Source organism: Panulirus ornatus, chromosome 17, assembly GCF_036320965.1.
Source record: "Panulirus ornatus isolate Po-2019 chromosome 17, ASM3632096v1, whole genome shotgun sequence".
Taxonomy (NCBI): domain Eukaryota; kingdom Metazoa; phylum Arthropoda; class Malacostraca; order Decapoda; family Palinuridae; genus Panulirus; species Panulirus ornatus.
The window spans coordinates 47,740,059-47,759,995 of record NC_092240.1 but is presented as its reverse complement, the minus strand read 5'-3'; the positions used below and the strand labels follow the sequence as shown (position 1 = coordinate 47,759,995).

At 48.5% G+C, this 19,937-nt stretch overlaps 1 protein-coding gene across 1 annotated transcript in view; it reads right to left on the bottom strand.

Moving 5' to 3' along the window:
* Positions 1-1,035: 1,035 nt before the first annotated feature.
* The window catches only part of LOC139754709 (neuroglobin-like), a 408,931-nt gene continuing 390,029 nt past the window's right edge, over positions 1,036-19,937 (bottom strand). The window contains exons 2-3 of the mRNA XM_071672280.1: positions 6,259-6,490; positions 1,036-2,923 (exon numbers count right to left, since the gene is read on the bottom strand). Of these exons, the coding sequence (XP_071528381.1) occupies positions 2,714-2,923; positions 6,259-6,490 (442 nt within the window). The 3' untranslated portion in view covers positions 1,036-2,713. The remainder of the gene's footprint in view (positions 2,924-6,258; positions 6,491-19,937) is intronic.

The window sequence follows — 19,937 nt, the reverse complement described above, 5'->3', positions numbered from 1 at the left end:
AACATACCCATTTTTGCTTTCCGAGATAATGTTCTCGACTTCCACACATTTTTCAAGGCTCCCAAAATTTTCGCCCCCTCCCCCACCCTATGATCCACTTCCGCTTCCATGGTTCCATCCGCTGACAGATCCACTCCCAGATATCTAAAACACTTCACTTCCTCCAGTTTTTCTCCATTCAAACTCACCTCCCAATTGACTTGACCCTCACCCCTACTGTACCTAATAACCTTGCTCTTATTCACATTTACTCTCAACTTTCTTCTTCCACACACTTTACCAAACTCAGTCACCAGCTTCTGCAGTTTCTCACATGAATCAGCCACCAGCGCTGTATCATCAGCGAACAACAACTGACTCACTTCCCAAGCTCTCTCATCCCCAACAGACTTCATACTTGCCCCTCTTTCCAGGACTCTTGCATTTACCTCCCTTACAACCCCATCCATAAACAAATTAAACAACCATGGAGACATCACACACCCCTGCCGCAAACCTACATTCACTGAGAACCAATCACTTTCCTCTCTTCCTACACGTACACATGCCTTACATCCTCGATAAAAACTTTTCACTGCTTCTAACAACTTGCCTCCAACACCATATATTCTTAATACCTTCCACAGAGCATCTCTATCAACTCTATCATATGCCTTCTCCAGATCCATAAATGCTACATACAAATCCATTTGCTTTTCTAAGTATTTCTCACATACATTCTTCAAAGCAAACACCTGATCCACACATCCTCTACCACTTCTGAAACCGCACTGCTCTTCCCCAATCTGATGCTCTGTATATGCCTTCACCCTCTCAATCAATACCCTCCCATATAATTTACCAGGAATACTCAACAAACTTATACCTCTGTAATTTGAGCACTCACTCTTATCCCCTTTGCCTTTGTACAATGGCACTATGCACGCATTCCGCCAATCCTCAGGCACCTCACCATGAGTCATACATACATTAAATAACCTTACCAACCAGTCAACAATACAGTCACCCCCTTTTTTAATAAATTCCACTGCAATACCATCCAAACCTGCTGCCTTGCCGGCTTTCATCTTCCGCAAAGCTTTTACTACCTCTTCTCTGTTTACCAAATCATTTTCCCTAACCCTCTCACTTTGCACACCACCTCGACCAAAACACCCTATATCTGCCACTCTGTCATCAGACACATTCAACAAACCTTCAAAATACTCATTCCATCTCCTTCTCACATCACCGCTACTTGTTATCACCTCCCCATTTACGCCCTTCACTGAAGTTCCCATTTGCTCCCTTGTCTTACGCACCCTATTTACCTCCTTCCAGAACATCTTTTTATTCTCCCTAAAATTTATATATATATACATATATATATATATTACAAAGGTGTTTGCAAAGGCGAAATAAAATGGTGTTTGACATGGACATCAGGACCCACGAAACACATGCCACTGTCACCTTCCATTTCTGTAATAACTGTAACACACAACACTGTATTTTCACCCGACTGGCTGACAACCCCCCAAAAAACAAACAAACAAACAAATAAAAAAGCACATAATATCACCATCAGCCCCCCCCTCTCTCTCTCTCTATGTATCCCCCTGATGATGTGATTATGACACGAAAGTGCACTTGGGAACTTACCGTGTTTCATTTTCCCCCTGGACTCACAGGAATATATATATATATATATATATATATATATATATATATATATATATATATATATATATACACGTACAACACATGTGTAATGAATGACAAAGTCCTTCATGACATTGTACAATATTTGCCCTTCAGCATATCTTGTGTGTGTGTACGTGTGTGTGTGTGTGTGTGTGTGTGTTTTCCCAACAACACAACCAACATGTATAATATGGAATATTCACACACACTTGTGGATACATTTTCCCCTTTTTTGAAAAATACTCCTTTTTTTCCCCCACTCGTGTCAAAAATACAGAAAGTGCAATTTGAAAAAACAGAAAAAAATATATTAACAACATGGAAAACATTATTCATATCTTAACTACTAAATGGAAAAAAAATTATCTTAACTATCTGCCTTAAAAGTAGATCTCTATGACTTCAAAACAAAACAAAAAAATCTTCCCTAAAAAAGAAAATCTAATTTTTTTTTGAATATTTTTTTTGTACACATGTAATAATAAATATTTGGTCATTACAAATCTTATATATATATTTTTTTTTTTTAGTTCTTATCCTCCTAGGATAGAATTCGATTCTCAACAGAAAGGTACATGGGACAGCAAATGGGCGACAGAGAAGCAGACCATTTTGTGTGTATATATATATATCATCATCCTCATTTCCCTTCTCCACTACGAGAGATTGGACACTGCTGCTATCTTATAAATCTCTTTTAACTTATGTTCTAGTGAATGACAAGAATACATATCTAGTACAAGCCACAATGGCAGTGTAGCTAGCATATATATATATATATATATATATATATATATATATATATATATATATATATATATATATATATATATATTGGAAAGGATCACAATTTTGCGCGTGATCAAGATATTCCTATGAGTCCCCATGGACTCATAGGCATATATATATATATATATATATATATATATATATATATATATATATATATATATATATATATATATATATATATATATATATATATTTCTATCAGTGGTTCTTCATCTTCTTATGCACTTCGGTGCCTTCTTCAGGAGCCCTTGGCCGCCTTGCTCCCCTCGGCCGAGTTCATGGAAGCCTTGACATTGTCGTTGGGTTCGCGCTCCTCCGCCAGTTCGTAACCCTTGACCACCGTCTCGATCAAGAACTTGATGGTGATTCTGTAGATGTTGTCCATGTTGTCTGTGTAGCGGTCGCCTAGGGTTAAGCGGACGGCCTCCAGGAACGGGTGTTCGATCTTCTGCAGGAGAGATACGAGAGGGTCAGGTAGTGTGGAGGAGGAGGAGCTGGAGACATACGCATAGAGATGTGTTGAGGTTTGCTTATGAGCCGTGGTGGTGTTTCTACCCCAATGGTGTGAGGTGTGTGTGTGTGGGTAGAAGGGGTTGGAATAAGGAATGATACATATAGATATTGAGGTTTGCTTATGAGCCGTGGTGGTGTTTGTACCCCAATGGTGTGAGGTGTGTGTGTGTGGGTAGAAGGGGTTGGAATAAGGAATGATACATATAGATATTGAGGTTTGCTTATGAGCCGTGGTGGTGTTTGTACCCCAATGGTGTGAGGTGTGTGTGTGTGTGTGTGTGTGTGTGTGTGTGTGTGTGTGTGTGTGTGTGTGTGTGTGGGTAGAAGGGGGTGGAATAAGGAATGACACATATAGATGTTGAGGTTTGCTTATGAGCCGTGGTGGTGTTTGTACTCCAATGGTGTGAGGTGTGTGTGTGTGTGTGTGTGTGTGTGTGTGTGTGTGTGTGTGTGTGTGTGTGTGTGTGTGTGTGTATGGGTAGAAGGGGGAGGAATAAGGAATGACACATATAGATGGTGAGGTTTGCTTATGAGCCGTGGTGGTGTTTGTACCCCAATGGTGTGAGGTGTGTGTGTGTGTGTGTGTGTGTGTGTGTGTGTGTGTGTGTGTGTGTGTGTGTGTGTGTGTGTGTCGATAGAAGGGGGTGGAATAAGAAATGATCTAATATGTTGAGTACTTGTGAGGTTTAGAATTGACTTGAATATGGGAAGGGGTTGTGAGAAGTGTGTGTTTTTTTTATGTACTTATGCCAATGAAGTTGATTGATGATGGAGCGACACATGACAACAAAGGTGGACTTATGGATAATAGATGAGCCGCTGCAAGCAAATGTGGAGTGGTAGGTAATAGATAAGTGGTGGCAGGTTGCCCACATACATTGGAATACATAACGACATGACACCTGATGATCAATAATGAGGTTCATCTGAAGAAAATATAACTAAATGTAATGGTGGAAGCTGGATAACAAAATAGAAAGCACCTCCCTACCCACCTCTCCCTCCGGCTCAACGATCGGTTAGAAAAAAATGTGAGAAAAAAAGATAAGCTGGAGTTGAGGTACATGGGGGGCGGGCTGTGGGTAGAGAGGAGCATTGGACAAGATATATTGGGAATGAGGATGACAAATGACTCTATAAAGGTCAAAATTCTACCCCTACATAGGCTGACTAGGCCATCAAATCCGTCCCGTTTCGACTGACATGAAAATTGGAGGGATGGGTTCGAGTCTGAATCATTTGACCAATAGGGAACACATCTTCTCACAGCTCTCTGAGCCTGCGAGTGATCGAGATGTGCCAGAATGAGATGAGGAATAAGAAGCAATACTTTTTTTTTTTTTTTACCTATCATACTTTTTAAAGCAGGTTTTCAAACTATTTCCTTTCAGCACCAGCTACTTTCTCCTCGTACAAACTACTTCCCTCTCACACAAGCCACTTTCCTCTCACACCAGCTACTTTCCTCTCACACCAGCTACTTTACTCTCACACCAGCCACTTCCCTCTCACACAAACAACTTCCCCTTCACATAAACCACTTTCCTCTCACACAAGCTACTTTCCTCTCACATAAACCACTTTCCTCTCACACAAGCCACTCTCCTCTCACAGAAGCTACTTTCCTCTCACAAAATAGCCACTTTCTTCTCACACAAACCACTTCCCTCTCACACAAACCACTTCCATCTCACACAAGCCACTTCCATCTCACACAAGCCACTTCCGTCTCACACAATAGCCACTTTCCTCTCACACAAGCCAACGAGCCACTTTCCTCTCACACAGGAGCCACTTTCACTCAAACCCCTCTCCTCTCACACAAAACCCTCTCCTCTCACACTAGCCACTTTCCTCTCACTCAAACCCCTCTCCTCTCACACAAAACCCTCTCCTCTCACACTAGCCACTTTCCTCTCACTCAAACCCCTCTCCTCTCACACAAAACCCTCTCCTCTCACACAAGCCACCTTCCTCTCACACAAGCCACCTTCCTCTCACACAAGCCACCTTCCTCTCACACAAGCCACCTTCCTCTCACACTAGCCACCTTCCTCTCACACAAGCCACCTTCCTCTCACACAAGTCACCTTCCTCTCACACAAGCCACCTTCCTCTCACTCAAGCTCCTCTTCTCTCACACAATAGGCACTTCCCTCTCACTGAAAACCCTCTCCTCTCACAAAAACCATTATGTCCCACTTCGGACATAGAATGGGCAGGTCAGAGGTAGGTGGCCAAAAGTGGTTGGTACCTGCCTCCCATCACCACCACCTCCTCTTCCCTCCCATCACCACCACCTCCTCTCCCTCCCATCACCACCTCCACCTCTTCCCTCCCATCACCACCACCTCCTCTTCCCTCCCATCACCACCACTTCCTCTTCCCTCCCATCATCACCACCTCCTCTTCCCTCCCATCACCACCACCTCCTCTTCCCTCCCATCACCACCACCTCCTCTTCCCTCCCATCACCACCACAACCTCTTCCCTCCCATCACCACCACCTCCTCTTCCCTCCCATCACCACCTCCACCTCTTCCATCCTCCTCCTCCTCTTCCTTAACCAGATGATGGGCAGGCCAGAGGTAAGTGGCCTGGTAACCTGCCTCCCATCACCACCTTCTCTTCCCTCCCATCACCACCACAACCTCTTCCTTACCCAGAAGATGGGCAGGCCAGAGGTAGGTGGCCAAGGGCTCCTCCCATCACCACCACCTCCACCACCTCCTCCTCTTCCCTCCCATCACCACCACCACCTCAACCACCTCCTCCTCTTCCCTCCCATCACCACCACCTCCACCACCTCCTCCTCTTCCCTCCCATCACCACCACCTCCACCACCTCCTCCTCTTCCCTCCCATCACCACCACCTCAACCACCTCCTCCTCTTCCCTCCCATCACCACCACCTCCTCTTCCCTCCCATCACCACCTCCTCTTCCTTAACCAGAAGATGGGCAGGCCAGAGGTAGGTGGCCAAGGGCTTCTCCCATCACCACCACCACCTCCTCCTCTTCCCTCCCATCACCACCACCTCCCATCACTACCACCTCAACCACCTCCTCCTCTTCCCTCCCATCACCACCACCTCAACCACCTCCTCCTCTTCCCTCCCATCACCACCACCTCCTCCTCTTCCCTCCCATCACCACCACCTCAACCACCTCCTCCTCTTCCCTCCCATCACCACCACCTCCACCACCTCCTCCTCTTCCCTCCCATCACCACCACCTCCTCCTCTTCCCTCCCATCACCAGGTCTTCCTTACCCAGAAATACTCCTTCTTGAAGCCTGGGATGCGACGGTGGGAGGCCCCGATCTGGTGGAGGAGGTCGAAGAAGAAGTCGACGTTGTCCATGGCTTTGATGCCTTCATCAATGGAGTTCATCACAATGGTGGCGTGTTCGGCCAGCTCCAGTGACTCGGCCTGTTCATCCCGGGTGTGCAGCTGCTTGAACTTGGTGAACAACCCGATCAGCTCCGAGTGGTTCTCGAACAACCTGTGGAGGAGGGGGGACGGTGAGTAGAACAGGAGAACAGTCAGTAGAACAAGGGGGACAGTGTGTAGAACATAAGAACGGTGAGTAGAACAGAAGAACGGTGAGTAGAACAGGAGAACGGTGAGTAGAACAAGGGGGACAGTGTGTAGAACAGAAGAATGGGGAGTAGAACAGAAGAATGGGGAGTAGAACAAGCGGGACAGTGTGTAGAACAGAAGAACGGTCAGTAGAACAGAAGAATGGTGAATAAAAGAACAGAAGAACGGTGAGTAGAACAGAAAAACGGTGAGTAGAACAGGAGAATGGTGAATAGAAGAACAGGAGAACGGTGAATAGAAGAACAGGAGAACGGTGAATAGAAGAACTGAAGAATGGTGAGTAGAACAGAAGAACAGTGAATAGAAGAACAGAAGAATGGTATGTAGAACAGGAGAACGTGAGAAGAACAGAAGAACGTTCATGACCCACTTACGTTTTGACGTTATTCAAACCATATGATAGACGGAGGATAAATTGTAAATAAATTGTAAATTAAAAAAAAAATATATGGAATAATGAAATATAAATATTATGTCCAAATCCAACATGTTTTGTTTCTATGGATCACAACACGTTTGATACACACTCAGAAACGAAATGTTTACATTACGAAATATATTAGTATTTACGTATGTCGATTGCCTAAATGACAAAGTTCATTACCAATTAACACCCGTGTTCTACATCAGACAACACTTCACACACACACACACACACACACACACACCCCCACACACACGTATCATTATCATTCATCTATTTATTCAAACTCATCTCAAGAGCAATATCTATGAATGAGTGCCCTGGTGATATGCCAGGACCTTTCTAAACGACCTTGCAGTCCAAAGGTGCGCTACACCCAGTAGCAGGGGAATGGAGACTCCTTTGAAGTGAGAAGATGGCTTTTCACTGACCCTGTAGCTCAGGGTGGGCCACACCCAGACGCCAGACATCAAAAGCACACAATATTTCGTCCAAAGTCCTTCTCATGCACAGAACACTTGTGGTTATTCGCACTGTTAGCCAAATGGCTTGGCGGACGCGACAGTAGCGGGTGGGATGGGTTACTCTTTTTTTTTTTATACATATTTCACAAGAGTATCTTGTGTCTCAACTGAAATACAGAGATGATTATGAAACAGTAAAAGGAAAAGACGAGGGAAAGTATATACGAATTTTGGAGGTGAGCCTGTCTTTTAAAATGTGCCAGGGCATAGGTACTGGGAAGGACATGAGAAGGTAGAGAGATCCAAGGCTTTGACGCGTAGGTGAAGAAACAGTTATCAAAACGGCCTACCCTTGAGTTACCCTCGACAACACTGGCGCGGGAACGTCCACCACGATTCCAATCTTTAAGCGAGTAGGTTTAGTGAGGCCCATGGACTGCTAGGATCATTAAAAAGCCGTCAACGTCAAATTACAGTCATTAAGTGTCTAATTACCAATCATCACCAGTGGACTGTCATCCCAGAAGACTGCTATGTCACTAAATCTTAAGTTAGAGGATACGAGAGAGTGAGAATGATCCTGTACACCCTTTTTTTTGCACCTTTTCTAGTATCCCCTGTCGTGTGGTGAGCAGGGAGGAAGTCCAAAGCAAGGGGAAGGAAATAAGGTGACTGGGAAGATGAAAAGAGTCGAGTGATCGTCCTTGAGTTCAGGAATAGGTTGTCCAAACTGCACTGAACTCATGGAGACGATAGCTGGAGGACCTGATGGTGGTGGATTCGACGCGTTCCCTCCACCTTCATTCATCGTTCTGGTGTGGCACAGGGAGGCAAGATTGGACTGGACAATTCTAGTGGTGTCTAGGGGGGCGCGGCGCCCCATGAGACCCTTAGTGGATGATGTGCTTGGCGGAGGGCCAGCCCTGGAGGCTGGTCAACACAAACTTGCAAGGGAGTTCTGGGGAGGGAGAGAGAGAGAGAGAGAGAGAGAGAGAGAGAGAGAGAGAGAGAGAGAGAGAGAGAGAGAGAGAGAGATTGAGAGAGAGAGAGAGAGAGGTGGGTTGGGGGGGTTGGAAGGAGGGTTCAGCCCCATCCCCCAGCCCCAGCAGCCTCCAGCCCAGCATCTCCAGCCCCAGCATCTCCAGCCCTAGCAACCTCCAGCCCCAGCAGCCTCCAGCCCAGCATCTTCACCCCAGCAGCCTCCAGCCCCAGAAGCCTCCAGCCCCAGCAGCCTCCAGCCCCAGCCAGCATCTCCAGCCCCAGCCAGCATCTCCAGCCCCCCCAAGCCTCTCCCAACATTTCCTCCTGGTCTGAGCTAATTATAACCCTTGCTAGTTGGGTGGTATCCATTCTTCAGTTTGCAGATGATGCCGAAGGTTTTGGGGATAGAGGAAGTAGAAAGGAAGAATGCATCTTCTTAACACAGGGTCTTGGACAAACTGCACAGATGGGTTAAGAGTTGATCACAGACCCCCGTGGCGTAGGTAGCGGTTAAGAGTTTGCTGACCTTGACGCATTCACGGAATGTCTGGGTTCGAGTCTGTAATACGTTTGTGTGCGGAAGCGACCTGGAAGAATGACAGTCCCTAACCTGTCTGGGGAGTGTTGTTGAGGAAGCAAGTCAAAGACTGGTTACTCTCAGGAACCTTGAAATGTACAGCTAGCTAAGACCTGTGCCTCGTGGGGCGCCGCCTTCCAGCACCACCTCTTTCGTACAGATGGTTCCTTTCGGGGTCGTGTGTGAGCAGCCTCTGCTCGGCTCTCATTTCCCCTCACGCCTCACTTCGTCAGAAGGAGAATTTTTGGATCCAGTTCCTCCAGTCTCCTCCAACCTGGATTAGCCCCCGCCTGGTTTAACCCAGCCTGGATTCCTCCCTATACCAGGGACACATGGGCTGAAGATGTGGGACACATGGGCTGAAGATGTGGGACACATGGGCTGAAGATGTGGGACACATGGGCTGAAGATGTGGGACACATGAGCTGAAGATGTGGGACACATGGGCTGAAGATGTGGGACACATGGGCTGAAGATGTGGGACACATGGGCTGAAGATGTGGGACACATGGGCTGAAGATGTGCGACACATGAACTAGATTAACCACTTGAACATCTTCTGGTTCACATATGAACCTCCCTTGTTTTTTACTCGCGGAATTAACAGTAGCTGACAAGAATCTATTTACGAAAAAGGTAATTTTAAACAGACAGGAACTGGTGTCTTGATCCATATTCAAAACATCCTAGGCACAGGTAATATATGCAAATGAGACTCCGTGCTCTATGATCCTCCTTCTATTAAGATGGTCGACATGGATCAGTGTAAACTGTTTTAATGGCGTCGGATCCAAAGCCTCTTTAAGGAAAAGGGGATCGGGGGAAAAGAATATGCAATACATGACGAAAAGAAATCGACTGTGAACAACAAAATCCTATCACTGAAGGTGACTTGAACACTCTAAAAACGGTGATTTGAACACTCTAAAGTATACATTGGAATGCGAACCCCCACGGGATGGTCGAGAGGCAAAACAGACGAATTCACTTGAAAACATTATTCTTAAGAAGTTCATTAAATAAACCAACTGGAGGACACTATATCTTTGTCCTCACTAAAGAGATTCGATCACCTCTTATGAGGTAGACGGGGCGCTGGCAAACATGATATAGAGACAGATACAAGATATATATAATATGAATGACAACATACCCTTATACCTAGATCACAGACGAGCACTTCTTGAGACAATAAGACATAGAAACCCACCACATGAAGGGGATTAAAACCTCCTTGATGCTCATAGAGTATAAAGGGATCTGAAGTGTTTCTAAAACTCCAATTGTTTATTAGTGAAAGTAAACACAGTCCAAGGATGATAAATAGAACGAGTATAGGGCGCTGTAGAACAGAAGAACTCATCCACGAAAGAGAGAGAAACATGGTAGAACAAGAACTTCGTTCAATGTTAACAATGAACTGTAATGAATTCTTCAGTTAATGTAAGACAGAGGAAGAATGTAAAAGACAAAATAGCATCACTCATAACCCGACCGTGTTAAAGTACGTATAGTATACATCCACCAATGTATATATATACATCCTCTGTATATTTATACACACAGTTGGTGTTACTGGTGTCAGCGCGAGTGAAGATGGTCGCCCTTTGGTCAGACTGTAATATTAAAGAGTACAGAGCTTCGTGAGAGATCTTCACACTTCGAAGAAGTAATCCACACTTACCCTGCTACTGGAAGGTAGCGCAGCTCTCTACACTTCCCCTGCTACTGGAAAGTACCTTAGCGCTCCACACTTACCCTGCTACTGGAATGTAGCTTAGCTCTCCACACTTCCCCTGCTACTAGAAGGTAGCGTAGCTCTCCACACTTACCCTGCTACTGGAAGGTAGTTTAGCTCTCCACACTTACCCTGCTACTGGAATGTAGCTTAGCTCTCCACACTTACCCTGCTACTGGAAGGTAGCGTAGCTCTCCACACTTCCCCTGCTACTGGAAGGTAGCGCAGCTCTCCATACTTCCCCTGCTACTGGAAGGTACCTTAGCGCTCCACACTTACCCTGCTACTGGAAGGTAGCGCAGCTCTCCACACTTACCCTGCTACTGGAAGGTAGCGTAGCTCTTAGTTTGGGTTAGGCTGGCGCCTGTGGAATGTGGCCTAGATAAACTTCAAGGCCCTTAGAAAGAGGTCTTTTGGGAGGGGGAAGTACACAAACATGGATGAATAAGACAGCCGAGGGTCTGATATGAGAGAAACAAAAGTAAAGGGAATTCAGACTTACGAAGTTGTAACAGATACTAAGTTTAGTGAAACCCAAATGAACTGTTGATCTTAATGACCCAGCAATTAACATTTTGGGGGAGGCAGGTCAAACGACCAGTTAATTAATATCTTGCATAATGTGGATATCAAACACATCATTAACGGAAGGTGATTAAAATCACAAATAAAAAAATGTTGTGATCTTTATCTCAAAATGGTATCAGACTATCAACAAGGCATCTGCTAGAAAACATCTTGTCTCACAAGGATGCTCACTGGGGCTCAAAATTACCCTGTGATGTAATATATAATTGGACTTTCACGAAGCATTTGATGGAGTGCAACACGGACGAGAAAGTTATGAATTTGACATCACAGGGAACGACCCATGTGCATAGCTTCCTCCCTACCTCACTAGCCTGGCTGGACGTGTCTAGTGTTGTACCACATGAATCACATCTCAGCCTGGCTGGACGTGTCAAGTGTTGTACCACATGAATCACACCTCAGCCTGGCTGGACGTGTCAAGTGTTGTACCACATGAATCACACCTCAGCCTGGCTGGACGTGTCAAGTGTTGTACCACATGAATCACACCTCAGCCTGGCTGGATGTGTCAAGCGTTGTACCACATGAATCACATCTCAGACTTATTCTTTTCATGACATACATTTCACAATCGGGAATTGGGTTTCGCAAATACAGTCTCCAAATTTATGGACGACACAAAGCGAGATGGTTAAGAGCTGTTAGAAAAGGCTACATAGAAGTTTAGAAATCTTTGGTCTTCAAAAAAGAAGAAAAACATTAACACTGCGGTGGCCTAATACAAGTTTTCGAAAACTGCATAAATGAGGAAGATTTGAAGGACAAGAGAATGCAGTTACTGGGAGAAATGGAAGAGACACAGGAAGGCTGAAACACGTAATATTGACCTGGTAAAAAGAAAGAAAATACGAGGTTCCTTTGCTGTTCTAACCTTACCTCATCCACTGAGTATAGAAACTGACAGAATTAGATTCATGTCCTTAAAAACAGATAACCTAGACAGACATGGTCCAATGGCTATTCTATAGCCTGTCTTACACACACACACACACATACACATACAAACCCCTCCTCCCCTGGTACACACACACACACACGACCCCTCATCCCTTGACACAAGAGACCACACAACACATCATGGATCTCCCTCGCTGACAAAGACGAGTGGAGGGTGAGCCAGTCCAGCGTCTTTTGTATCTCATTGTTCACCGTGGTCGGTTCGTCCTGGCCGACATACCACACCTCCGCTGTGGTGTGTGGGGGTGTGGGTGGATGCTTGGAGGTTGCCTCCACAACACAGCCAGTCCCCCACACCGCGGAGGTACAACTGAAGGAAAATAAAAGACACACACACACACACACACACGTTTAGCGTGCTTATTGAATCCTAGTGCCCCGTGTGTGGGGGTTTCGATTTGCATGGATTGGATTCGACAATTTAGGCTTATATGATAAGCACTGGAGATTCTGAAGGCTTATTCAGCGCCTGGAGTGGATATATTTGTGATTTATGGACGACTGAGGTAGATAAGTTAGTGGCTAGTGTGAGCTCGGGGTGGATGAGTGGTGAACACGGCTCGGAAAGGTGGAACACGGTCAAACCCGACTGAGTCGCCTGGTGAAGACATTATAATGATACTCTAGCAGGTGTAGTGGAGTGTGTGTGTGTGTGTGTGTGTGTGTGTGTGTGTGTGTGTGTGTGTGTGTGTGTGTGTGTGTGTGTGTGAGAGAGGGAAAACAATGTCACACTAGCAGACCAGCCACACAACTTCAGTCCTCACTTCTGACCACAACTTAACCTCACCCTCAGCCCTCACCTCACACCACCTTAACCCACTGGGTTAAGGTGGTGTGAGGTGAGGGCTGAGGGTGGTAACCCACTGGGATACGAGAGCCTGGGACGTAACCCACTGGGATACGAGAGCCTGGGACGTAACCCACTGGGATACGAGAACCTGGGACGCTACCCACTGGGATACGAGAGCCTGGGACACTACCCACTGGGATACGAGAGCCTGGGACGCTACCCACTGGGATACGAGAGCCTGGGATGTAAGCCACTGGGATACGAGAGCATGGGACGTAACCCACTGGGATACGAGAGCCTGGGACACTACCCACTGGGATACGAGAGCCTGGGACGTAACCCACTGGGATACGAGAGCCTGGGACGTAACCCACTGGGATACGAGAGCCTGGGACGTAACCCACTGGGATACGAGAGCCTGGGACGTAACCCACTGGGATACGAGAGCCTGGGACGTAACCCACTGGGATACGAGAGCCTGGGATGCTACCCACTGGGATACGAGAGCCTGGGACGTAACCCACTGGGATACGAGAGCCTGGGACGTAACCCACTGGGATATGAGAGCCTGGGACGTAACCCACTGGGATACGAGAACCTGGGGCGTAACCCACTGGGATACGAGAGCCGGGGACGTAACCCACTGGGATACGAGAGTCTGGGACGTAACCCACTGGGATACGAGAGCCTGGGATGCTACCCACTGGGATACGAGAGCCTGGGACGTAACCCACTGGGATACGAGAACCTGGGATGCTACCCACTGGGATACGAGAGCCTGGGATGTAACCCACTGGGATACGAGAGCCTGGGACGTAACCCACTGGGATACGAGAGCCTGGGACGTAACCCACTGGGATACGAGAGCCTGGGACGTAACCCACTGGGATACGAGAGCCTGGGACGTAACCCACTGGGATACGAGAGCCTGGGACACTACCCACTGGGATACGAGAGCCTGGGATGTAACCCACTGGGATACGAGAGCCTGGGACGCTACCCACTGGGATACGAGAGCCTGGGATGTAACCCACTGGGATACGAGAGCCTGGGACGTAACCCACTGGGATACGAGAGCCTGGGACGTAACCCACTGGGATACGAGAGCCTGGGATGTAACCCACTGGGATACGAGAGCCTGGGATGTAACCCACTGGGATACGAGAGCCTGGGAAGTAACCCACTGGGATACGAGAGCCTGGGACGTAACCCACTGGGATACGAGAGCCTGGGACGCTACCCACTGGGATACGAGAGCCTGGGATGTAACCCACTGGGATACGAGAGCCTGGGACGTAACCCACTGGGATACGAGAGCCTGGGACGTAACCCACTGGGATACGAGAGCCTGGGATGTAACCCACTGGGATACGAGAGCCTGGGATGTAACCCACTGGGATACGAGAGCCTGGGACGTAACCCACTGGGATACGAGAGCCTGGGATGTAACCCACTGGGATACGAGAGCCTGGGATGTAACCCACTGGGATACGAGAGCCTGGGACGTAACCCACTGGGATACGAGAGCCTGGGATGCTACCCACTGGGATACGAGAGCCTGGGACGCTACCCACTGGGATACGAGAGCCTGGGACGTAACCCACTGGGATACGAGAGCCTGGGATGTAACCCACTGGGATACGAGAGCCTGGGACGTAACCCACTGGGATACGAGAGCCTGGGACGTAACCCACTGGGATACGAGAGCCTGGGACGTAACCCACTGGGATACGAGAGCCTGGGACGTAACCCACTGGGATACGAGAGCCTGGGACGTACCCACTGGGATACGAGAGCCTGGGACGTAACCCACTGGGATACGAGAGCCTGGGACGTAACCCACTGGGATACGAGAGCCTGGGATGTAACCCACTGGGATACGAGAGCCTGGGACGTAACCCACTGGGATACGAGAGCCTGGGACGTAACCCACTGGGATACGAGAGCCTGGGACGTAACCCACTGGGATACGAGAGCCTGGGGCGTAACCCACTGGGATACGAGAGCCTGGGACGTAACCCACTGGGATACGAGAGCCTGGGACGTAACCCACTGGGATACGAGAGCCTGGGATGCTACCCACTGGGATACGAGAGCCTGGGATGTAACCCACTGGGATACGAGAGCCTGGGACGTAACCCACTGGGATACGAGAGCCTGGGACGTAACCCACTGGGATACGAGAGCCTGGGACGTAACCCACTGGGATACGAGAGCCTGGGACGTAACCCACTGGGATACGAGAGACTGGGACGTAACCCACTGGGATACGAGAGCCTGGGACGTAACCCACTGGGATACGAGAGCCTGGGATGCTACCCACTGGGATACGAGAGCCTGGGACGTACCCACTGGGATACGAGAGCCTGGGACGTAACCCACTGGGATACGAGAGCCTGGGACGTAACCCACTGGGATACGAGAGCCTGGGACGTAACCCACTGGGATACGAGAGCCTGGGACGTAACCCACTGGGATACGAGAGCCTGGGACGTAACCCACTGGGATACGAGAGCCTGGGATGTAACCCACTGGGATACGAGAGCCTGGGACGTAACCCACTGGGATACGAGAGCCTGGGACGTAACCCACTGGGATACGAGAGCCTGGGACGTAACCCACTGGGATACGAGAGCCTGGGACGTAACCCACTGGGATACGAGAGCCTGGGACGTAACCCACTGGGATACGAGAGCCTGGGACGTAACCCACTGGGATACGAGAGCCTGGGACGTAACCCACTGGGATACGAGAGCCTGGGACGTAACCCACTGGGATACGAGAGCCTGGGACGTAACCCACTGGGATACGAGAGCCTGGGACGTAACCCACTGGGATACGAGAGCCTGGGACGTAACCCACTGGGATACGAGAGCCTGGGACGTAACCCACTGGGATACGAGAGCCTGGGACGTAACCCACTGGGATACGAGAGCCTGGGACGTAACCCACTGGGATACGAGAGCCTGGGACGTAACCCACTGGGATACGAGAGCCTGGGACGTAACCCACTGGGATACGAGAGCCTGGGACGTAACCCACTGGGATACGAGAGCCTGGGACGTAACCCACTGGGATACGAGAGCCTGGGACGTAACCCACTGGGATACGAGAGCCTGGGACGTAACCCACTGGGATACGAGAGCCTGGGACGTAACCCACTGGGATACGAGAGCCTGGGACGTAACCCACTGGGATACGAGAGCCTGGGACGTAACCCACTGGGATACGAGAGCCTGGGATGTAACCCACTGGGATACGAGAGCCTGGGACGTAACCCACTGGGATACGAGAGCCTGGGACGTAACCCACTGGGATACGAGAGCCTGGGACGTAACCCACTGGGATACGAGAGCCTGGGACGTAACCCACTGGGATACGAGAGCCTGGGACGTAACCCACTGGGATACGAGAGCCTGGGACGTAACCCACTGGGATACGAGAGCCTGGGACGTAACCCACTGGGATACGAGAGCCTGGGACGTAACCCACTGGGATACGAGAGCCTGGGACTGTAACCCACTGGGATACGAGAGCCTGGGACGTAACCCACTGGGATACGAGAGCCTGGGACGTAACCCACTGGGATACGAGAGCCTGGGACGTAACCCACTGGGATACGAGAGCCTGGGACGTAACCCACTGGGATACGAGAGCCTGGGACGTAACCCACTGGGATACGAGAGCCTGGGATGTAACCCACTGGGATACGAGAGCCTGGGATGTAACCCACTGGGATACGAGAGCCTGGGATGTAACCCACTGGGATACGAGAGCCTGGGACGTAACCCACTGGGATACGAGAGCCTGGGACGTAACCCACTGGGATACGAGAGCCTGGGACGTAACCCACTGGGATACGAGAGCCTGGGATGTAACCCACTGGGATACGAGAGCCTGGGATGTAACCCACTGGGATACGAGAGCCTGGGACGGTGGGTGGTTGGGTTCATTTCCTCATAACTCCGCTAAATATAACATCCCATACGACCGGTCGTGAGGTAATGAGGTGGGAGGGGGTGTGTGAGGTAGGGAAGGAGGGATGAGGAGTGTGAGAGGGAAGGAGGGAGGAGTGTGAGAGGGAAGGAGGGATGGGGTGTGTGAGGGAAGGAGGGATGGGGTGTGAGAGAGAGAAGGAGGGATGGGGTGTGAGAGGGAAGGAGGGATGGGGTGTGAGGGAGGGAAGGAGGGATGGAGGGAGGGAGGGAGGGAGGGAGGTGGGCGGTCTGTTCGCTCGCTAGAGGGTGTGTGTGTGTGGAGGGGCGCGGGGTTGGTGATGGAGAGGGATGGAGGGAGGAGAGAGAGAGGAAGCGAGAGGGAGGCGGGGCGCGGGGATGGAGATGGAGGGAGGGAGGGAGGGAGGAGAGAAAGGAAGCGAGAGGGAGGGAGGGAGGAGAGAAAGGAAGCGAGAGGGAGGGAGGGAGGAGAGAGAGGAAGCGAGAGGGAGGGAGGGAGGAGAGAGAGGAAGCGAGAGGGAGGAGGGAGGAGAGAGAGAGAAAGCGAGAGGGAGGCGGGGTTGGCTGCTGGCGCCAACGGGCCATCGCTGAGAGAAGGCAAGAGGGAGGGAGGGAAGGAGGGAAGGAGGGAGGGAGGGACCAGACAATGGTCGTGTGTGTGTGTGTGTGTGTGTGTGTGTGTGTATGTGTGTGTGTGTGTGTGTGTGTGTGTGTGTGTGTGTGTGTTCGGGCCACATCCTGCTGCTTGGCGTCTTCCATACTTAGCCAGCAGAGACCATCGCCAGAAGGTGGTGGTCGCTTACGAACCCTCTCTCTCTCCCTCCCTCTCTCTCTCTCTCTCTCCCTCCCTCTCTCTCTCTCTCTCCCCCCCTCTCTCTCTCTCCCTCTCTCTCTCTCTCTCTCTCGAGGTCGAGATACAATAGCAGACGACCAGTATGGCTTCCACTATACCTATATATCACGTCTAACAAATGTCCTCGAATTTGTTAATGTTATATATGGCAAGTTGGGGGGCTCAAAAAGTTCCCTCACATGTTATATATATATATATATATATATATATATATATATATATATATATATATATATATATATATATATATATATATATATATATTATACCTGGGTGGGGATAGGGGAGAAAGAATACTTCCCACGTATTCCCTGCGTGTCGTAGAAGGCGACTAAAAGGGGAGGGAGCGGGGGGGCTGGAAATCCTCCCCTCTTGTTTTTTTTTTTTAATTTCCAAAAGAGGGAACAGAGAAGGGGGCCAGGTGAGGATGTTCCCTCAGAGGCCCAGTCCTCTGTTCTTAACGCTACCTCGTTGATGCGGGAAATGGCGAATAGTTTGAAAAAAAAAAAAAAATGCATGGATTTAGTGACTAAGTCCACGTTCAAAAGAAACTGAACGTGACAAGTGGCGTGCCACAGGGATCGCTCTTTGACCCTTTCCAATTCCCACAACATACACCAATGATCTAAAAACTTGGGTTCTCCTTTCTAAACTCTCCAAAGTTGTGGTGGATACAAAACTAGAAGAAGGTGGAGCAGTTATAAGTGGGCATGATGGTAAAAAAACAAAGTTAGAGAGATGTTAACAAAAGAGCAGAGTGGGCAGACAAATGGCAGATGAAATTTGATGAATGCGAATACAAACCGATGCACTCTGGAGATAAGAATATTACCTAGAGTAATGAGTGGGAGATGTATAAAAGAAAGAGGCAGGAGGTCAAGAGAAAGGTGCAAGAGGTGAAAAAGAGGGCAAATGAGAGTTGGGATGAGAGAGTATCATTAAATTTTAGGGAGAATAAAAAGATGTTTTGAAAGGAGGTAAATAAAGTGCGTAAGACAAGGGAGCAAATGGGAACTTCAGTGAAGGGCGCAAATGGGGAGGTGATAACAAGTAGTGGTGATGTGAGAAGGAGATGGAGTGAGTATTTTGAAGGTTTGTTGAATGTGTTTGATGATAGAGTGGCAGATATAGGGTGTTTTGGTCGAGGTGGTGTGCAAAGTGAAAGGGTTAAGGAAAATGATTTGGTAAACAGAGAAGAGGTAGTAAAAGCTTTGCGGAAGATGAAAGCCGGCAAGGCAGCAGGTTTGGAGGTATTGCAGTGGAATTTACTAAAAAAGGGGATGACTGGTGTATGTTGACTGGTTGGTAAGGTTATTTAATGTATGTATGATTCATGGTGAAGTGCCTGAGGATTGGCGGAATGCTTGCATAGTGCCATTGTACAAAGGCAAAGGGGATAAGAGTGAGTGCTCAAATTACAGAGGTATAAGTTTGTTGAGTATTCCTGGTAAATTATATGGGAGGGTATTGATTGAGAGGGTGAAGGCATGTACAGAGCATCAGATTGGGGAAGAGCAGTGTGGTTTCAGAGTGGTAGAGGATGTGTGGATCAGGTGTTTGCTTTGAAGAATGTATGTGAGAAATACTTAGAAAAGCAAATGGATTTGTATGTAGCATTTATGGATCTGGAGAAGGCATATGATAGAGTTGACAGAGATGCTCTGTGGAAGGTATTAAGAATATATGGTGTGGGAGTCAAGTTGTTAGAAGCAGTGAAAAGTTTTTATCGAGGATGTAAGGCATGTGTACGTGTGGGAAGAGGAAAGTGATTGGTTCTCAGTGAACGTAGGTTTGCGGCAGGGGTGTGTGATGTCTCCATGGTTGTTTAATTTGTTTATGGATGGGGTTGTTAGGGAGGTGAATGCAAGAGTTTTGGAAAGAGGGGCAAGTATGCAGTCTGTTAAGAGAGCTTGGGAAGTGAGTCAGTTGTTGTTCGCTGATGATACAGCGCTGGTGGCTGATTCATGTGAGAAACTGCAAAAGCTGGTGAATGAGTTTGGTAAAGTGTGTGAAAGAAG